Source organism: Ctenocephalides felis, unplaced genomic scaffold (assembly GCF_003426905.1).
Source record: "Ctenocephalides felis isolate EL2017-DRISC unplaced genomic scaffold, ASM342690v1 CF-g0.4_SCAFFOLD_01604, whole genome shotgun sequence".
In the NCBI taxonomy this organism is placed as follows: Eukaryota; Metazoa; Arthropoda; class Insecta; order Siphonaptera; family Pulicidae; genus Ctenocephalides; species Ctenocephalides felis.
Window position 1 is genome coordinate 13206933 of NW_020537758.1, and position 20897 is coordinate 13227829.

The following is a 20897-nucleotide window of genomic DNA, read 5'->3' on the forward strand; positions in this document are numbered from 1 at the left end:
GTCATAGCCTCAAAATATTTAGAACAACGAGACATTTCAGAATTAATTTAGGTTTCTCAAAAACTTCAATTTAAATAGTAAATTGTCACTGTTGTATACGCATGAAGTATTACTCGTATACTCGTCAATACACAAAATTATCTCACTTTTCTATGACGAGAATAATCGTCAATCACAGTAAACTAATTAATCTGCTTATGCTGAATCACAACTATTGCTCTTTTAGCTATATCAATCTCTATAAGAATTAAGCAGTTCTATTCAAAAATTTATTTTCACAAGATGAATCTTAGATTCACCTTTCTTAGATTCTGATAAAACTTTGCATGGTGATAGAGTTGATGGTCAAACCGAACTCCTTAAAATATTATAGGCCTATGATTATTTATTTTAATTTTATCATTATTGAGATTTTTTTTTTAAATTACAACACTTCTCATAAGTCTATAATATTTGAAAGAGTTTGGTTTGACTATTAACTGTATCTCCATGCAAAGTTTTAATCAAATTTCAGAAAAGTGAATCTGAGATTTTCCTTCTGAGAATAAATTTTTATCCTTGTCAGGTAAGATATATATATATATATATATATATATATATATATATATATATAGTTCTAGATTTCTTCTTCAGAAATATTTGCATTATTCTAGGGATCCAACCATCCAAAAGCATAGATTTTTTTCTCAATAAGCGCGTTATAAATCGGAGTAAAGATTACATTTCGTTATCCTTATCAGGACAACAGTCTTTATTTCGGTTCAAGGATAAAGTCAACACTGGCGATAGCAAAATCCTAGCCCATGTTTATTTATGAACGTTGACCGCATTTTACGACTGTGAATAAACGGCCATAAAACAGACCCCAATAAAATAAATACCGTATAATAAAAGGCACGGGAATAATATAATACAAGCTCCAAAAATGTTGTGACATCCGATAGAATCACGACAAAAGAATCCTAGGATTTATTTCACGGGCAATAAATAATAATAAATATTGTAGTCATAGATTGGATTCAATGCATGCTGAGTCTGACTCAGCACGGGTTTAATAATAATATCTTTTGAAAAAAATTATACCTGGGTAATAATTTAATGAAATATATTTTGAGGACTTTATATTTATATTTTAATTAAAAATCCCAAAAAATAATTTATACATTGGTTATGTGTTTATATTACTCGTCAATTATTACTACGGTTATTATTAACTGTTCATACCAATCATACGTAAATTAGGTTACGTAAACAAACGTAGTAATTACTTTGAAATAATTGTACAAATATCTACACCGACATAAACATTAGGAATAATTAATAATATATAATTCAATGTGCTAAGATCTTAAATGAACTGGCATTGTTCATTCGAACAATGTGTATAATCTTCAACAATTGTATTAGAGATATAATCCTTGTACTTGTTTACTACAATGGGATTAAACTGTAATAGATGATATATGAAACCAGCTTAATTGGCAAACAAGCATGATAATTAATCAAAATCTTAATATTCTTTCAGACATAATATTTTTTAAAAATCATGTTTGTTAAAATCAATCCTCTCTATTAAAGAAACAAAATTGCTTTACCTTCTTACGTAAATTCTCTGTATCTTTTATTTTCGCACATAAATCATTCAGTTCCTATACAAAAATGTCCGAAAATAAATTGCCGAAGCTTCTTTGTTAGAAAATCCTGTAAATCTAGGTCCAAGGATCAAACAGGATTACTGGGGCGATAATAGGCTTTGCAATCAATAGTTCGAAGTGATAAATTGGCGCATAATAAAACGTTTTGTATTATTCTTACGTAAGCAAGGCTATTTCTCTAGATTACATTTTTATATTTATTACAAGGGAAGGAAAGCAGAGAAATTTTCATCATTTATACAGGAAATAAATAGTGAGGGTTTATTAGATGGAAAATAATGATTATGTTATATAAAATACTAACATTTACAATATTTTATGATTATTCGCATGTAAAATCAATGTACTTTGTCTGTGATACTTAAACTCTATTTTATTTATTCTGAATTTTCTATAACTCTATAAGAATCATTTGCAAATTAATTTCTTAAAAACTTCAGAATTCCAAATATTCATAATGTGGTCAATTTCTCAATATAGTAATTTATTTATACAAATAGAACCGAAGTCATTGTTTGTTCAACGATAAAATTCCTGGTCTTAAGACATTCAAAAATATTAAGGTTTACAAAACGTGATTTAATTAGTAGTCATATCAAATTTTTAAAATTCTATCATAATTTCAAAATCCGTTATATCTCAATTCTTCTTAAATCAATAAATGAATAAATGTAAATAATTTATCTGTAAGTTTCTGCAACATGCATAAGACAAAATGCTACCTAAAAATTAATTGTAAATTAGTTTTCTGCCACAAGTTTATGTAATTATTAACATATAATTATTTTCGATGCAGTTAATTGCAATTTGTAATTCTATACACAGTTTTGTGTAATACTTTAGTTGCATATAGTTTTTTAGTGTCAAAACAATATTTTCTCACAAATATGGTTTAAAATTTCGATTCAGTAAACAAAGTTTTATATAACATTGAGTGATATCAATTTCTACCAATAAATTGTGTGAAGAATTTTCATGTTCCTTATATAATTTTAATTTTATATAAGTTGGTTCTGTGTTTAAAATATTAATTGTTTCATTGTTATAAGCGGACAATGCATTTAAAATTATATTGTCTTACACAGACATTCATTAGGCCTTCATCATTTGTCATTACGAGCAATTTTCTTACTCCGGAGTTATATAAAGATCGTACAAGGTACAAGACTGCTGATTGTGCAAAAAATGTTCTTAATTAACTCAATTCATATTTAATGATGTATTATTAGCGTTATTTTTATTCAGATATTCTCTACATATAAGAATACGTACTTTTTCAGAACACGAAATATATGTAATTAAAAATATCATAAGTATGTGTAATAGCTAAACCTTGGGATTATGTTGATTATGTATACATATAGGGAAGTTCTAGCAACTTGTCACAAGGCAAAATGGTCATACTCATATTTGGTGAGATATTTTGCCTATCAATCAATTAATAAACATAAAAAAAAAATTATAATTTAATCACTATAGCCAAGAACTCATTATGGGCGTAATTCGGGTAGAAGTTGAAGCTGAAATAGAGAACTTTTTTATACCGAATCCAGTAATATAATAATTTCAGCTATTATTTCAAACCATTTACAATCCAATTTGCAAATCGATTTATTGGCCAATGCATTTTTTCGCAAAATTGTCACGCAATCGTTTCGAATTACCGGGCGTAACAGCGTATCAAATTCCTAACGCGCGGTAACATATTTCGTTGAACGTGAAAATTTTTTTCTTCTGAAAACGACACGTCGACTGGCGTGGAATTTCAGTGATGAATTGCATCGTAAATCATAATTGCAATTAAATATTCAGCATTATTATGAATTAGGTATGCTGTTGGCAAGGCGGCGTGGCTAAATCCATTTCAATTCGCTTGTTTTGAGGGCTTTAACTCGCGCGGCTGCGGCGGCATTGCGATTGTAATTTAATTTTGAATTTGTAATTTTGCACATGACGGAATGGATTTATTGAAGTGATTTTTGTTATAAGTTGAGAACAGGACATACGCAATTAAATAGCGTAAAGTTAAATTTATACTATATAACAGCAATCAAATCTTAAAGAATTCATTCGCGGGATTGGAACCTGTAATCTATGATTCTAAACCTCTAATCACTAAGCCACAGATAAGTTTCACAAGTTAAATGTAATACAATAACTAGTTGTAAGTGGCATTTTGCCTTAGGGCAAGTTGCATGAACTTCCCGGTACGTATACATAATCAACATAGATTCTGATTAGAGTTGTTAAAGCTCGCGGGAAAATTCTGAACTTTGATGAATTTATATAATTAAACCTGTTATTGTAGACAAATAACATTTCAGTGCGTTTTTTCATACTAAGAAATACAAAGTTTTATCAAAAAATTCCGACAACAAATAATTACGAAGAAAAGGCCTGGAAGATCTTTACCTAAATTTTCGAAAAAACACCGGCAAAAGATAAAAAATCGATTCACATACACACAAACACATACTTACATACACACACATATTGTTTCCAAATTTAGTCTCAACAAAATAGTTAATTAATCCGCTCTCTAAAATTATACAAAAACTCTAATTAATTCTAACAAAAAGCTCATTCCTTTACATGTATTATTTATAAAATATTTCTAGATTAAAATTTTAACATTTTTTATTGCAAATAGATTGAATCAGCAAAAATATCCTAACACAAAAAAATCTACTACTAAATTTATACACCATATAAAGTTTACGTGAAAGATAATAGGTCATGAACACTTTATCGTAAAAAAATATATGTCAAGCATTTAGATATCATCAAACTTCACAAACAATTTAAATGTATTTCACTTTTTCCCGCAAAAAGGATGTATTTTATAAGATTCTGTGAAATCGCGCATTTAAATGCAGATCTAGCAAAATCTAAATCCCAAAGTGAATATATTGCAATTTCAAAGTTCCCTCTAATTAAGAAGGAAACGACTTCGTTTGCAATCTAAAGAAATGGTTCTCTTGGACTCGCTCAAATCATTAACATGCAATAGTAAAGAATTTAAAATTCCCTGAAAAATCACTCAAAAAAACATAAAAAAAATTTAACATCAATTATGAAATAAAGTAAACTAGTTTATAATGTTTCACAATCCAATTTTCCTAAGTGGAAAATAAGAATAATCGTGGATCGCCGCCAATAGGAATCAATTATACCAAACACTCCGAAGTAAAGTAATCTTTTATCGGATGCCACAAGACGTAGAAAACAACGTTTAAAATAAACGTTCATTAATTACATCAAACCAAGTGGAGTTAAAACTATCTAGCCGAGAAATAGAATTCGAAGCGCGTGTCAGATAAATGATCCATCCCAAAGTTCAGAACACGTCTTAAGACGACTGACGACTTTAATAGATCTCAACCAGGATAAAAGTTTTGAGAAAGAAATATATTTCTAATGGTTAATACATATATTACTAATACTTAGAATATAAATTAGTAAATTAATTTGTCATTTATTAAATGATTAAATAAAAATTATTAGTGGAACTCCCCGTACCTTAAGGGGGTATTCTAGTGTAGAGCGATGAATTTTAGGTCATTTTTAAAGTGTCGTAAAAAAAAGCAATGAATGTTTTCACTATCCATTTTTTCACCACTTGTTTATTAACTTCCCGTAGGGTAAGTTATTGTAATGGGCCGAAAATCGGAATTGAAAATTTTTACATTTCTCGACGTTTTGAAGGTTTCTGAACGTTTTGGCATACCTCAGAAAAAATGGATGTGTGTGTGTGTGTGTGTGTGTGTGTGTGTGTGTGTGTATGTATGTGTGGATACAAATTTCCAGTCACGTTTTAGGGCGCACGGATCAACCGATTTGAATGGTTCAAAAACATTCGATTCCTATTGATAGGGAAAAGAGCTGATTAGTTTTTGGCAAAGGCAGGTCCAGCCGTTTCGGAGATACGGAGCAAAGAGTGCAGAAAGTAGAAATCGAATTTTTGAGAGAACGGAGTATCCGATTTGAATGATCTAAAAAACATTCAATTAGTAATGATTGGGAGAAGGGGTTATTAGTTTTTCGCAAAGGCAGGCCCAGCCATTTCGGAGATACAGAGCTAAATGTACAAAAAATGGCAGTTTTTGAGAGAACTAAGCGTCCGATTCAATTGATTCAAAGAACTTTCTGCTTGTCTTAACAAAATAATTGATTTGGAAAAAAAATTTTTGTCCCATTTTTTTTTTTTTTTTTTTTTTTTTTTTTTTTTTTTTAATTTTTTGTATATCGAAAATAATTCAGATTTTATTTTTAATTCTGACTATAGTTCTAATATACTTTAAACAATTAATTTCAACTCTGCAATTCAGTTTATATAATTCTTATAAATATTAGACAATGTTACAATATTTATAATAATCTATTTGAAAACATTCAATATTCCTCGAACATTTCGTTACGGTACGGGAAGTTCCAGCAATTTGCCTTAAGGCACGATGCCACCCACCCCACTAGTTTATATTATTAAAATACAAAACAAAATTTAAAAAATAAAAAAGTTGAAAATTGTAAAAACTGGCAGCTGATGAAGTGGGTGGTCTTAAAAAATTGGCACCTCAGTCTTGACATAATTTCAGCCCTCCTAGCCATCGGAAATGCAAAAAATAAAACATTATTTATCTACAATGATGTCGCAATCACCCAAACTAGCGATGAGTAAAAAGATTTTTTTTTTACAAATTGGCGACTGTTTGAAGAAAAGTATTTTTTTTACTGTTGTTTTGAGTTTCTCGAATTTTTTAAAAATAGTAAAGATTGGAATTTGGGGATAATCCTAGTTCGGGCTATAGACAGGTCTTTAAACAAGACTCTCTGAACATTTCAAGTGAATCGGTCGATTAAAACTCGAGAAATCGTGTCAACAGTACTGAAAAAGTCTGTTCTGAGAAAAATGCATTTAAAGTTTTCCGTGAAGCCAAACCAGTATGGAGACCGAGTCAGTAAAATGCCTATATCTCCGAAAATATTTCAAATTTTCAAAAACCTTCTCGTACCCATATTCTTAAATAGTTAAACTTTAAGAATATGAAATAAAAAAAATTAAGAAAGATTTTTTTGAATTTCTACACTAGAATACCTCCTTAAGGCAAACTGCTTGAACTTCCCGTACCTTAATGAAATAAAATGTTTTCAAATAGATTATTATAAATTATATAACTTTCACTATTGACACCTATGACATTACTATAACTTCTACTAAATCGCAAATGAATAAGTTCGCAAGATCCGCTTTAGGCTAAAATGTTCTCAACCTAAAACTAGGCTAGTTTCAGGTCAGAGTGTAATCTTACATATCTCGAAAACTACCAAACAAACCAATTAGAAATTTTTGTCACAAACTTAATAAAGTATAGTAATAACGTGTGCCAAGTTTCATTAAAATCGCAAGATCCGCTTTTGTGAAAATACCACGGTGCCTCGGTAGGCTAAATGTGTTCTCAACCTAAAACTACGCTAGTTTCAGGTCAGAATGTAATATCGCATATCTCGAAAACTATAGAATAAACCAACTTTAAATTTTTGTCACAAACTTGATAAATTATAATAATAACATGTGCCAAGTTTCATTAAAATCGCAAGATCCGCTTTGGTAAAAATACCATGGTGCCTCGGTAGGCCAAACGTGTTTTCAACCTAAAACTTAGCTAGTTTCAGGTCAGAGTATTAACTCACATATCTCGAAAACTATCGAATAAACGAATTTGAAATTTTTGTCACAAACTTGGTAAAGTATAATAACCATGTGTGCCAAATTACATCACATGAAATATATGAATATTACAAATTTTTTTTCTCGAATTATCTACCGACGTCATCTTTTTAATTCAAAGTGCGATCCCGTTAATGCCTTTGTATTCAGCCCAGAACAATTAAATCGGCCAAGATGAGTCGAACTCGCCGCCCCGGGGTGGTAATTATTTAAACATGGGCGGACAACATTGCGGGGATCACAAAAAAATTATACCTTTCATATTATATTATTCTCTCAAATACAATGAGTTCGATCGCGTAGTTATTATGTTATCTCAGGCAGAGGTAAGAATATAATGAATGATTCATCGATTTGCAGATAATGAAATGTCTTTTTTATTCTCTCTATCTTTGCGATCGGGAATTAATGTGTATTGAGAATAAATCTTTTGAGGAGATAAGTATTGAGATATGCGAAATTGCACTGGTGGAAAGTGAATGTCATGCGTTCTTAGATTAATATTTAATTGAGATTTGAGATTGGTTAGGTTGAAAAATTGTACTGATAAAGAGAACCTCAAGTTTACTTTTCTAGACTTTTGATGAAACTTTGAATGGTAATAGATCTGATAGTCAAATTGGTCACCTTAAAATATTACAAGTCTATGAAAAGTGGTTTAATTAGAATTCTCTATCAGTATGTTCCGGTAGCTTCATCAGCTAAAGCACTTGTTCCTACTTTTTGCGATTGGATTCATATTAGAGTGAAAAAACAATTTCAAATCAAATCCCGTCAGCATATAATTTATTTTTAACTTTCCGTAAAGTAAGTTACAGTAATCACAAAAAAATCTAAAATGAAAATTTTTATTTGTCTGTACGTTTCAAAGATTTCTGAACATTTTGGCATATCTTAGAAAAATTGATCTATGTGTGTGTGTGTGTGTGCGGATACAAAATTTTTGTCGACGGTTTTGGGAACACGATTCAAATAACATTCGATTCGCTTTGATAAGGAGATGTGCTGATTTGTTTTTGGCAAAGGCAGGTCTAGCCGTTTCGAAGATACAGGGAAAGAGTGCTGAAAATGAAAATTCAGTTTTTGAGAGAACAGAGCATCCGATTTGAATAATTCAAAAAACATTTTATTCGTATTGACTAAACGAAAAACAGGTTAAATTTTTGAAAAGGCAACTCCAGCGGTTGCAGAGATTTGATAAAAAAAAATGCCATTTGAAGTCAAAAATTTTAATTAGACATATGCATATCAAATTATCAGATATTTTATAGAGATTTGTGTACACATTTTGCATCAATTTGTTAGGGTTTTGTACCAAGATTTTTAATTTTAACGTTCACTTATATCAAACAAATGTTCTCCACATTTTTGACAGTATGGAATAAAGAATTTGAATGATCAAAAAAACTTTTGGTTCGTATTCGATTGCGAAACATTTTTGCAAAAGACACGTCTAGCCGTTTCGTAAATGGTGTACAAATGGTCATGCAATTTTTGAGATGGATCATCTGAATATATTAATTCAAATAACATTTTGTTTGGGTAGACCGTGTGAAAAACATGCTTTTACAGATAATTTCGTAATTTTGAGAATTTTCAAAAAAATAAATATAAAAAATGCAATGTTTCAAAAAAATCCAATTTTCGAAATAGTTTATGATTTACAAAAATAACAAAATTTTGATAAACTTAAAAAAAATCATTATTTAAATTTCAATAAACTTAAAAAAAATATCATTATTTAAAAAAATCTACCAGGTCACCCAAACACATATTTAAAAGAGTTAAGCAAGGAATATCCCACACGAAGATTGAAAAAAAAATGCCCATACTTGTTTAAATGTTCTTAAATAAAATGTCAAAAATAAAAAAAGAGATATCTCATAGGAGATAATCTCTTAAATGCATTAACACCAACATCATATTGTCTTAAAAAATGTATATTATTTTGATTGACAATAAAAAATAATAATTTTTTTTACAAAAATTTTAGAATATTTCCAAATTCTCAAAAAAATTTAAAATATTGATTTTTTTTCAAAAATCCCAAAAATATGCGAACTTTTAAAAAAATTTCAAAATTTTGCAACGCGATGCCCCCCTAGTTTATTTTAAATTTTTTTATTTATAAAATATCCATCCACCTCCAGACTATTACTTTTTCCATCCTCCTTCCAATGCTAATAATTACAAGCAATTGCATACAACATATGCGCCTTTCGCCTGACGATGCAATTGCATTCAAAGAATCGCACAAAGAAACTGTTATTTGAATCTTTTTATATTCTATACACAATGAGTGCTCTTTCAAAGTTTATCATTTCTTTATATACAATGACGCCTCGAAGGCTTTTTCGGCCTGAGAGGCATGTGGTCCTAACAAATGTAGAGGAATTGCAAGTTGAACAATTGTAAATACATCAATTTTTTTGCGAGGTAAATTTAAAAAAATGGGACGGACGCGCTTTGAGAACAAACCGCTAGAAATAATATATTGAGTGGAAATTATAACCTTAGGCTAAAATATATTTTAATACAAAATATTTTCAAACGTGCAAAAAAATCCGAAGCGAGTAATTACTATTGCTGAACATAGTAATAAATATTTTTAATTAAATGTTATATTTTACGATATGATATGATATTTATTTAAAAATATTTTTGCATATATATAATTCCAGGTCAATTTAATTTTGCAATAATAAATTATACACGTAATCAAAACTTTTAATTAATCTACTAAAAATTTGGAAATGATATTTTTTATGATTCTATATTTTGATGTGCTATAAAATAAAATTTAGAGGAATTTAAGGCTGGTAGGTTTCATAAAAAAATCAGAAATCGAAATTTTAGAAAACCGGCCATCGATTAAGAGTTTTTCTGAAAAATCGGTTAAGATTTTGAGTTTTTTGAAAAAAAACTATTTGTACGAAAAATTAATACGAACAAATTTAACCAAAAAAACATTTTAGAAAACCGGTTTTTGAATGATATTTCTTGCAAAACTAGTGTTGACCGGTCTCAAGAATTAATAAAAAAAAACTATTTGCTCGAATAATTGATCAACAAATTTTGAAAGAAAATTTCAATAGCAAAAATTACACAAAGTTCATAAAAAACTGAAAAAAGCGGGTTCCTGAATTATATTCTTCGAAAACTTGTTTTGGCCGGTTTTAAAAATTTATAAAAGAAACTATTTGATCGAATAATTAGATAAAAAAAATAAACAGAAAAACTTGGAAATAATTAAAAATTGAAGTAAGTTTATAAAAAATCGCTATTTTTAAAAACCGGTTTTTGAATATTATTTTTTTAGACACATTGGTTTGAACCGGTTTCGAGTTTTTTTTTAAAAAAACTATGTGATCAAATAATTAGAACAAAAAAAAATAAACAGAATATTTTGAGAACAATATAATCGACATTTTTGAAAACCGGTTTTTGAGTAATATTTTTTAGGACAACCAGTTCAAACTGGTTTCGATTTTTTATTAAAAAAAACATTTGCTCGAATAATTAGAACAAAAAATAACAGAAAATGTGAAGAATAATAAATATTTTAAAATTTGAAAACCCTCAATTCAGAAAACCGGTTTTTGAAGAATATTTTTTTAAAACCTGCTGATTGATTTGAGCAAATAATTAAAACAAAAAAAATAACCAAAAATTTCAAGTGATTAAAAGCAGCTTTTTACTGAATTTATTTACTGTTCAATTTTATTGATAAGATTTTTTTTACGAATTTTATTAAAAAAAGCAAAAGTAAATTATTTATTGTTTATGCATCGTTTTTACACATAAGGGTGTATACATATTTTTATAATAGTGAAACGAAGCACGACTATTGATATGTAATAGTATTTTTATCAATTTGGTACATTTGTCCATATTTGTAATTTTTAAATTTTTTAAGAATCATTCATGCATTGAATGAAGACTAGTATTTTGTAATTCCAAAATGTTCTCAAAAAAATTGTCGGATTTTAAAAACCGACTAACTCCTTAATGATTTACAGTGTAAGTTTGGGAGTCACTGATTCACACTATTAATGCAATATTGATTTGTGGTAAGTTTTTCAAACTTTATGCAAATTATCTATATAATCATATACGAAATCAACAATGTTTCATCATCAATAAAAATAATTTTATCACCCAATCTATCCACCTAGGCAATAAAATCTAATTTTTATTATCATCTCAAGATTACTAATGCAACTTAGTAATCCTATCTAATCCAACCCGATCATCTCCTAAAAAATAACCTACACCACCACCGTCGTGTTCATGTATAATAAAAGCAATTTTAATTTTTCATCATGGATTTTATGCGAAAAATATACTCAATATTACTTTTATAGCCCTTTTTGACCAGAGAGATCATGCGCTCGGAAACATAAAATTGTTTAATTCAATGGCCTAAATACGTCGTTCCGCTTCTGATTTTATTACAGTTGTATTAATTTTATGACGCATTAAAAGTGCACAGATATTGTTGCAACAGCCTGTTATAAAAATCGCCATAAACCGTCTAGTACAGAGATGGGTAACGTAAAAGTCCGAATTTTTATCCAAAAAATATACTATAAAATTAATTAATATAATCGTTTATGAGATGTCGTTAAAATTGTACAGCACGCATTTTTTATTGGGGTAATAATTTTATAATAAATATATTTAAATTATTCTAAAAATTATATTGCATAAATAGTAGAATCAAATAAATGAAATAAAATTATTGGGGATTAAACAAACGAAAGATTTTTTATTATATGGCTCTTTGTGTCTAACAGTTTTTCCTGTTAGATCAGATTTGTGTAAATAATCATATGTTTAAATGCAAAATATTTTAAGCAACTCTTTGAAATATTTCATAAATTCGTAAAAAAATATATTAAGTATTAGATTGGTCTCAAAATTCTAAGTTTTTTTTCCATATATCACAAAGTTTCCATATGTCCAGGTTTTTAGGTTAAAATACGAGGATGGAAAATTTGATTTAATAAAATCCTAATTTTATCTTAAGGACTATAATAAAATAGTCTATTTAATAAGTTTACTAAATTAAACCACTATTCTAAAAAATAAAAAAAAAACTGATTCAGTTGTTAGTATTATAGAAATAAATACTAAAAGTGTAATTTTGCCAATAATTGTTAGTAAAATGCAACTATTTTACTAAAGCTTGTAGATTTAAGTCTACAATATTTTATTGCTGTATTGTAAATGAATTATAATTTGTTACTATAAATATGTAGTTTTTTTTTAAACAATAAGTAAATTTTTTTTGGAAATAAATTAGGAATTCGCGAAACAGTATTTTTATCTAGAAGCATGATCACAAGATTTTTTTAAAATTTACTTTTAAAATTTAGTATAAATTAGAGATAAATATTTTATGAAATATTAAACCATTAAAAAAATATTCAGATTAATGAATATATTATAAATTGTTAAAAAATACTACAAAAATCATTATTTTTCTTACCCAAGAGTATGACTAACATTTTATTTAAAATTTTACTTTTAGAATATAGTTGAGATTTATCATATTTTTCTCATAAAAATTGTTAAACAAAAATACAAACAAAATATTTATATTTCTTATCCTAAAGCATAATCAAAACAAGATTTTATTTAAAATCTTAAACTTAAAATTTAAAATCTCTAATTTATTTAAAACCTTGAAATTTTTTCTTCCAAAGTTTAATAATAATTTAAAATATAATTTAAAAGAAAGTAGTTAAAACAAATATAAAGATTATAAATTGTTAAACAAAATTAATAACGATTGATTAAAACGTTTTCCAAACGTTGAATAGAAATAAAAATAAATAGTAAAATTCAATTTTTAATAAATAATTACGTGAAAAAATTGCCAAATATTTTATGTATTTATATTACAATCATAAAATTAGCTTCAGTGAAAATCAGCTTCATATTAGTACAGCAGGAACCATAAGTTTTTAATTTTTTGAAACAAAGGCTTATATTTTTCCAGAAAATTCGACTAAATTTATATTTGTCGACGTTATTTATACAAAAAAGTACAAAATTTTAGCCCATGTTTTAGCCAAAATTCCTGTTTTTTTTTTGTAAATTCAAAAACTGACGGAAAAATATGAATGGAAAATCATGCTAACAAGTTTCGTGTGAAGAACGACTGGGGCGTTTCTTTGTAATTAATTATTGATTAAAATTTTTTGGGTGATAGAAACTTTGTATGACAATACATTTTGTAGTTTGAAATAACATACTAAAATATTACAGGCCTACGATAAGCGGTTGATTTATAAAAATTCATCAAAGTTTAGAATTCTTAACAGAATCTATGCTGAATTTGCAATTAACGACCAAACTTAAATAAAATACATTTTTAGAACACAAAATAAACGAAATAAAATTAATTTAATTTATATAATTACAGATATAAAAACATCATTTGGAAATTATAACTATTGAATATTTTACCTAAAGAACTGAATTTCAATTCCTAATGATTAAGTTGATTATGTGAAGTTCATGCAACTTTCCTTAAAGCAAAATGCCAATTACACCTAACTTATTTTTTATTTTTGCATCTATCATTTTATCCATCTATCATTAAGGTTTTCAACACCTGTCCTAGTCGATGATATGCCAAATGTAACGTGCCACGCCGGAAAATGGAATCAACATTTTAATACTCAGCTATATAAATGATATAAATTATGCTTGTTGGTTATTCATACAGAAGTGTACATAAAGTATTATAATATACGTTATTACATTTTATGACCAGAGATATAAAGTACGAAATTACAATTATGAGCACTTTTATCTTTAGGAACGACGCCGAGAAATTGATAATTGTCTAATGAAATTGTTAACTAAATACTGACAAGTTGGATTTAAATAATTTGATAAACCCTAAACAAATTAATTATTTGTTCTTTGCACAAATATAAGCATTGTTAAAATTTTTGTACTTAGCTGAATTAAGATTAGACTTGCTTTTATATATTTATGTTTCATGTGTAACATAGAGCTGAGCTTAAAATATTTGAAAGTAGAGGAAAAAAATGTAAAACCAGCCATCACCTGGATTTTTAAAACTTTGCTGTCAGGAGATAAACGAGAATGTTTGAAAATTCATAACAAAAGTTATTTATTTCGTTGCTAGTTTTTTTGGTTGTGAGCACTGTTGTTTAGTTTACAAGACCTTAACATAATTTTTAAGTATACGTTATTATATTTTTTTATAAGTTGTATTGTTAATTGTTAGATTCCATAGTATTTTTTAAATAAATAGTTATTTATTTATATTTATACAGTTTAAAATAAATAGTTATTTCAACTCTGCTGATAAATATTTCTGATAAAATACCAGATCAAGGTGTTATCTCTGTAAAAAATGTACCTTTGAAATTTAATGAATAATGTAACTAATGTCATAAATTCCTTTAAAATTAAAATTTAAAATTAACCTGGCTGTCCTATTTTTTGGTGCAACAAGGACCAAGTGACAAATTTTTTAAAAACAGCAAAAAACATATTTTTACAATGATGAGTTAGCTGGAAGAATTACTGAACGTAGTCAAAGAGTTGTTTGTTTGATATGTGTTATTTGTTGTGATTTAATTGGTTTGTTTTTCACAATATAATTGCTCAAAGTTAAATTGGACCTTTGCAAAATCAATCTAAAATTTTTCTAAAACTAAGAAAGGGATAGCAAAAAAAAGTGAGACAAAAATTTAAAAAAAATTGTGAATAAAATCATTTCTATTTCATAAAATGATGTTTTCTTAAATGTTAGCCTAAATTTTTATGCAGTTCTGTTATATTTTTCTAATTTTTTTGATTTTTAAATATTTTTAAACGAACTAATAATATATTTTTTTTATAAATAATAAAACATTTTTCTTATATTATAAAATCTATTAAAATGTAATATTTCAGAACATATTACATCAATCTTGGTTTTCACAAAAATCTTTATACAAAAGTCACTTTTAATATTTGCTAAAAATTAAAATATTTTGTTTAAATTAACCCGAAGATAAAAAAATAGATAGCAAAAAAAAACTAAAGCAAACATTTTAAAAAAGTGAATAAAATCGTTTATATCGAGTAAAATGATTTTTCTTAAATTTAGCCCAATTTTTTATGCATTTTTGTATATATTTTTAAATTATTTTGATTTTTCAATATATTTGAACAAACTAATATTATAAAAAATATTTTATAAATAATGACATTTTTATTAAATTTATAATATAGTAAGTTTATTACAATATAGAATTTCTAAACATATTACATAAATCCATTTTCATCAATTTAACAAATCAGTTCTTGGATTTCATAAAAATCATTAAATACAAAAATCACTTTTAATATATTTTGATAAACATTAGAATAACATGTTTAAATTATACTGAAGATAAAAATAGAATTTTAATTTGATAAATACAAGATTGTAAAAAATTGGGTAAAATTAGGTATTTTGGAAGTAGACCCATTCCCATCAGTTTATTTAAAAAAGGAAACACTTAAAAAATATATACCCGCCGAAAATAAATTATAAAAAATTAATTACAAATTTTTACTTTGATCAGTAACTATAGAGTCAGTATCTCCAGCATTAGTCGAATTATTGGCTACTGAATGATCGACTTCTGCAAGTTCTTGTTCATTACGAGCCAAAGTTGCTTGAACGTCATATCCAAAAAGATAATTATAACGATTTTCCAAAAATTCCTGTGCATCTTCGTACACATCTTGATCTTCAATAATTGGCCCCTGATTCAATTCTTGAATATTTGTTTCTTGAATTCCCATTCTTGAAGTTGATGAGCCAACATTCAGTTCTCCGGTTAAATGGACAATTTTTGGTTTGTTTGAAACCACCTTTTTGGATTTACCTACATTTTGAGAATTAGTAGGAATATTTATTCGGGATTGGGTTTCTGTAATTCCAGCCTCATTTTTATTCGCAATTTCTGACGGTTTTTTATAGTCTTTTGGGAAGACACCGCCTTCGGCGAAGATTACATTTTTGCATAGCTTTTTTAATTCTTGATCACTTTTGATAGCTAAAAGTACATGACGTGGTAAAAGTCGTTTTCTTTTAGCTTTATTAGCTTCATATCCAGAAAGTTCTATGACTTCTGCACACAAATATTCTAAAACTGATGTCAAATAAACGGAACTGCAATGGGTTATGATGTTGGCGTAACGTCCTTTGCGCAAATTTCTACCAAACACCGAAAAATATCAATAATAAACTAAATATAGCTTTATTAATATTTAGCAATCAATTGATTATATTTTTGACTGACCTGTGTACTTTTGTTACTGGTAAAACCAATCCAGCGCGACGAGATTTCGAAATTCTAGGTTTCTTCCTTCTAATTCCCATCTGGTTTTGTGCGTCCATAATAAACCGTCAATATATAAAAAAGTTTTATAACCGTTTATAAAATATATAAAAAAGTCAAAAATATAAAAATATATTTATAAGCCGAGATCTGTGTGATCGTTCATTGTTTACAAATTTTTGAACTGTGAAGTACGAAAATGCCTACTGAGCAAACCACAGTTTTTGTTTATTTTGACAATAAAATTTATACGACAAAATACATCTGCAACAACGTTTTTTAGTTAATTGATAGAGTCTACCAAGTGAATAACTAGAATTATTAATATTGTATTATAAAATGAGTAACTCTGAACCCAAAAAGTTGTCTTCGCAAGATTTGGAAGAAGAAAAATTACAAGCCAAGTTTCCAATTATTCCAGGAGCTACAGCTTATGGTGATTCAGGTCTAAACAATGCTTTTTTGCAAAGAAAACTAATCAAAAGCCAGCGGAAATATTTTGATTCTGGAGATTATCAAATGGCAAAACAAAAAATCGACCAAACAGGAAAACCAGTATTGGCAGTAAATCCTACAGGTGATGTGATTCCTACACCTGAAACTGTACCTGTCCGGAAGACTTCTAATATCCAGCAAAAATTTAATTGAATAAATCGTAATGAATGTGAATTTATTTAATAAGTAATATTTTAATTGTAACAATATGTTGATAATTCTTAGTGTAACTTGTGCTGCTATTTAGAAATTAATCACATAATGAATAAAATTTATAAGAAATATAAATAGGAATGTATTTTTTAAACATAATTTTTAATAAAAAATTTCGCATTTAATTTAATTTTCATTTTCTAGAATTGATGAAAGATATCATTAATATTTAATATTAACTCTTGAACGACATGTTTATTTTAGCGAAAAATTCGATTGGCAAATTTTATGTTTTCTCGACTTCTCAGGTTTTTTACATTTAGTATACCCACTATCGTTTACCACAATGTATATTACATCGAAACCATACAAAATATTATACATTCCCAAAATTCCTTAAATTCTTAGTATTTTTTCCTCATGTGTATTCTTTTTTTTAATATATATAGCCCACAGATTTCTGCCAAGAAGACTTAAAAATACATTTATTTTACATTAGGGATAACAATTAATATATATATAAAATTTCAACATATAGTAAAATTAATAATGTACTTAACACAAAATTACATAATACAGAATGTAACAATATTATTTATTTACATAGAATAAGATACAATAATAAAAAATATTTGAAAAAAATAAATAAAAAGGTTAAATTGAGCAGATGGAGATTATTTGATTAGTTGAAGTGTTATGAATATCTATTTCATAATTAAGTTATTTATTATTAATTTAGAACGGTTTGGTCTATGGACGAGTTGCACTTATAAAATTCATAGAAAATTAAAAAATCTCAAGAAAATTATATGAACACACAACAATTTATATATCAATTTATTCGTAATTTTATTCTGCATTTTTTGTCCATACTACTTAAGTATGTAAGTAACTACTTAAGTATGTAGTAAGTTTGTTCGTATCTTTCATGGTTTAGCTTGTAGTATAAAATCTGTGAGAATATTCTAATGTTAAAATGTAAAGTACGATGGGTTTGTGCAACTATTCACCACACAATTCGATATTTTCATGAAAAAATCATATAATGTGTTATAAATTGTTATTTTGCATTATGTGTTATTTTATTCTGCATCTTTTGCCCGAACAATTTTTTTACGTATTTTTTATCGTTTAGCTTGTATTATAGAATCTGTGTGAATATTCTAAGAAAATTATGTTTGTGACCCAATTTTTAATGTAAATCATACTGACTAGTTTCTACAATTTTCTGACAATTCTACAAAACTTTATATAACGTTTTCAAGTAATAAAATTAATTCTCCTAATTACAAAATTTATTACCATCGTCCGATTTTCGTGCGTGTGATCAATTATTGTTGTCAAGTCGGAGAAGATTTGTGAATTACCTTCGACCTTAGCAAAATTGCACATTAACTAACAAAGACCAGACAAAAGACAAGAGCTTTGAGCTTTGAGCTTATTTATAGTCCTGGTATCAATTTACGACCACGAAAATGGTCAATTTTAGCACTGACTAATACAAATGCTAGAAGGAGTAATAAATTAGTAGAATGTAGAGTAATTATTTGGTCAGAGCATTTATTGAATTAAATTTTTTTTGTTACTAGATAATATAACAAATATAAAAATACAAAAACGTAATATTTGAAAAATAGAATTTAAATTTTTATGTTCGATAAGAAACGCCTTTGGATAAAGTTTTCACCAAAGTATTATTTATGATACTACGTATTCATTAACAACGGAAATTGCGTCAAAGTTTTATTAAAAAAATATTATTTATGTACATATAATTATGTAAGTGTATGTCTAATTGGGATAATTTAAAAGAAAGTTAAAATATTCTTTTTAATCAAATTATAAAAAATGACAGAGATATGAAAAATCTCAAGCTGAAAATGCATAAACATCATACATAAATTTGCATTTCTGTTAGCAATTTATAATTATAACTGATGAAATTTATGTAATAGAGTTCTTAAAAAATGTTATACAAATTGTTTCATGTTATGTGATCCAAACCAAATTACTTATTATCAACAAATTTATCTGAATAAAAAACTTATTATAGAAGTAAATCATTTAGAATGTAAAATAACAATAAAGCTATTTTTTTATTAGCCAAACCCATTAGCGTATTACATAAGTATTGTATCAAATCAACAGCCATTGTAAAAGTACTCAGACTTATAAAAAAGATATCTCGCTATTCGATACTAATATTCATAAAAAAACAAATTAAATCAATATTTATTTTTTGCCGCACTTTAGTTATGTACAATGTATTGTCTCGAGTCAAGTTTTACGTAACAACGATTTAGATTCCAATATTTTTTTTCACAATGGATTTCTAATAACCTTGAAAATCATATTTTTTATTTGTAAAATCAATTGGATTCAAGCAATAAAACAAATCTTTAATTCATTAATCTAGTCAGGCAATTTTTCATAATTGGTATTTCAATATGAAAACTATTATCTTAACCTTAATGTAAAAAGTACCTAAAAATTTGTGTTTTCATTAAATAATTGATAATTTGAAATGAACTATTGATTTTACAGCTAAAGACATATTATAAAATAGGTAAAGCATTATAGTTAAAATGGAAAAAAAATCTATTTGATATATATACGCATACATATACGATTATATAGAAGTCTATTCTATATTTCTGATTATTTTTCCCGAAATTTTATCCCATAGGCATGTGTTCTGCATGCATAATATATTATTTAGCGCCCCTATGATATTGGATATAAAATCTAAATTAGGAAACCCAGCACTGTTCTTATTTGGGGTTTCAGTATTTGCTAAAATAGAGCCCCGAAATAATATGATAATCAAGTTTTTGCAATATATTTCGGATAGGGTAATCAAATTTTGAGAAAACGTCGATGAAAGGCCAGAACTTTGCTCATATATACACGTACACATACTTTTTCAAAATTTGGTCTCATTCGATTTAGAATGACTTGAAACGTCGAGGAAACATAAAATTAGATAAACGGATTTTTTTGCAAAAAAAAACTTTTTGTAAGAAAAGTTTGCAATAGTGAGTAAATATTATGATATTTAATTGGGTATTCTAGTGTAAATTTTTTTTAAAAAAACATTTTTTTGTTTATTTCATATTTTCAAAGCTTTGCTATTCAAAAATATGTGCGGAAGAAGATTTTCTCAAATTTAAATTATTTGACCATAATAATTCTATTGTGTTCCCTTCCTTTAAACGCTTTTTTCTTAAAACAGTTTTTTTCCAAAATTATGTGCGGTTCTAGAGTTCTATTAAACCGATTCAATTGAAATTTCCAGAGAATTTTCTTTATAGACTTCTCTCTGGCATATACTATCATCATTCCTAAATTTAAATTTTTACTATTTTTAAAAAATTCTAGAAACTCAAAAAAAATGGACGAAAAATGTTTTTTCTTCAAAGAAGCAATTTTGTCGAAAAAAAATTAGCTTAGTTCTTGTATATGCTATTTCGACATAATTCTGGACTAATAATATTTTTTTTCATTTTG

The 20897-nt window shown here is 26.9% G+C and overlaps 2 protein-coding genes across 2 annotated transcripts; one reads left to right on the plus strand and one right to left on the minus strand.

The window, feature by feature from the left end:
• Nucleotides 1-15957: 15957 nt before the first annotated feature.
• On the minus strand, nucleotides 15958-16801 carry LOC113373389 (protein H2A.6-like). Its single transcript, XM_026613691.1, has 2 exons — nucleotides 16704-16801; nucleotides 15958-16618 (listed from the first exon to the last, which is right to left on the minus strand). Exons 1-2 carry the CDS (start codon nucleotides 16799-16801, stop codon nucleotides 15958-15960), a joined length of 759 nt encoding a protein of 252 aa, XP_026469476.1.
• A 280-nt stretch (nucleotides 16802-17081) lies between these two features.
• LOC113373390 (cAMP-regulated phosphoprotein 19-like) lies at nucleotides 17082-17390 on the plus strand. Its single transcript, XM_026613692.1, has one exon. The coding sequence runs from the start codon at nucleotides 17082-17084 to the stop codon at nucleotides 17388-17390; it is 309 nt and encodes a 102-aa protein (XP_026469477.1).
• Nucleotides 17391-20897: the final 3507 nt, after the last annotated feature.

Excerpts from the sequence above, each read along its gene's own strand:
- LOC113373389 (XM_026613691.1), bottom strand. The coding sequence starts at position 16,801 with ATGGACGCACAAAACCAGATGGGAATTAGAAGGAAGAAACCTAGAATT. Across the intron at positions 16,619-16,703 it reads CCAGTAACAAAAGTACACAG|AAATTTGCGCAAAGGACGTT; the intron begins GTCAGTCAAAAA and ends GGTGTTTGGTAG.
- LOC113373390 (XM_026613692.1), top strand. The coding sequence starts at position 17,082 with ATGAGTAACTCTGAACCCAAAAAGTTGTCTTCGCAAGATTTGGAAGAA.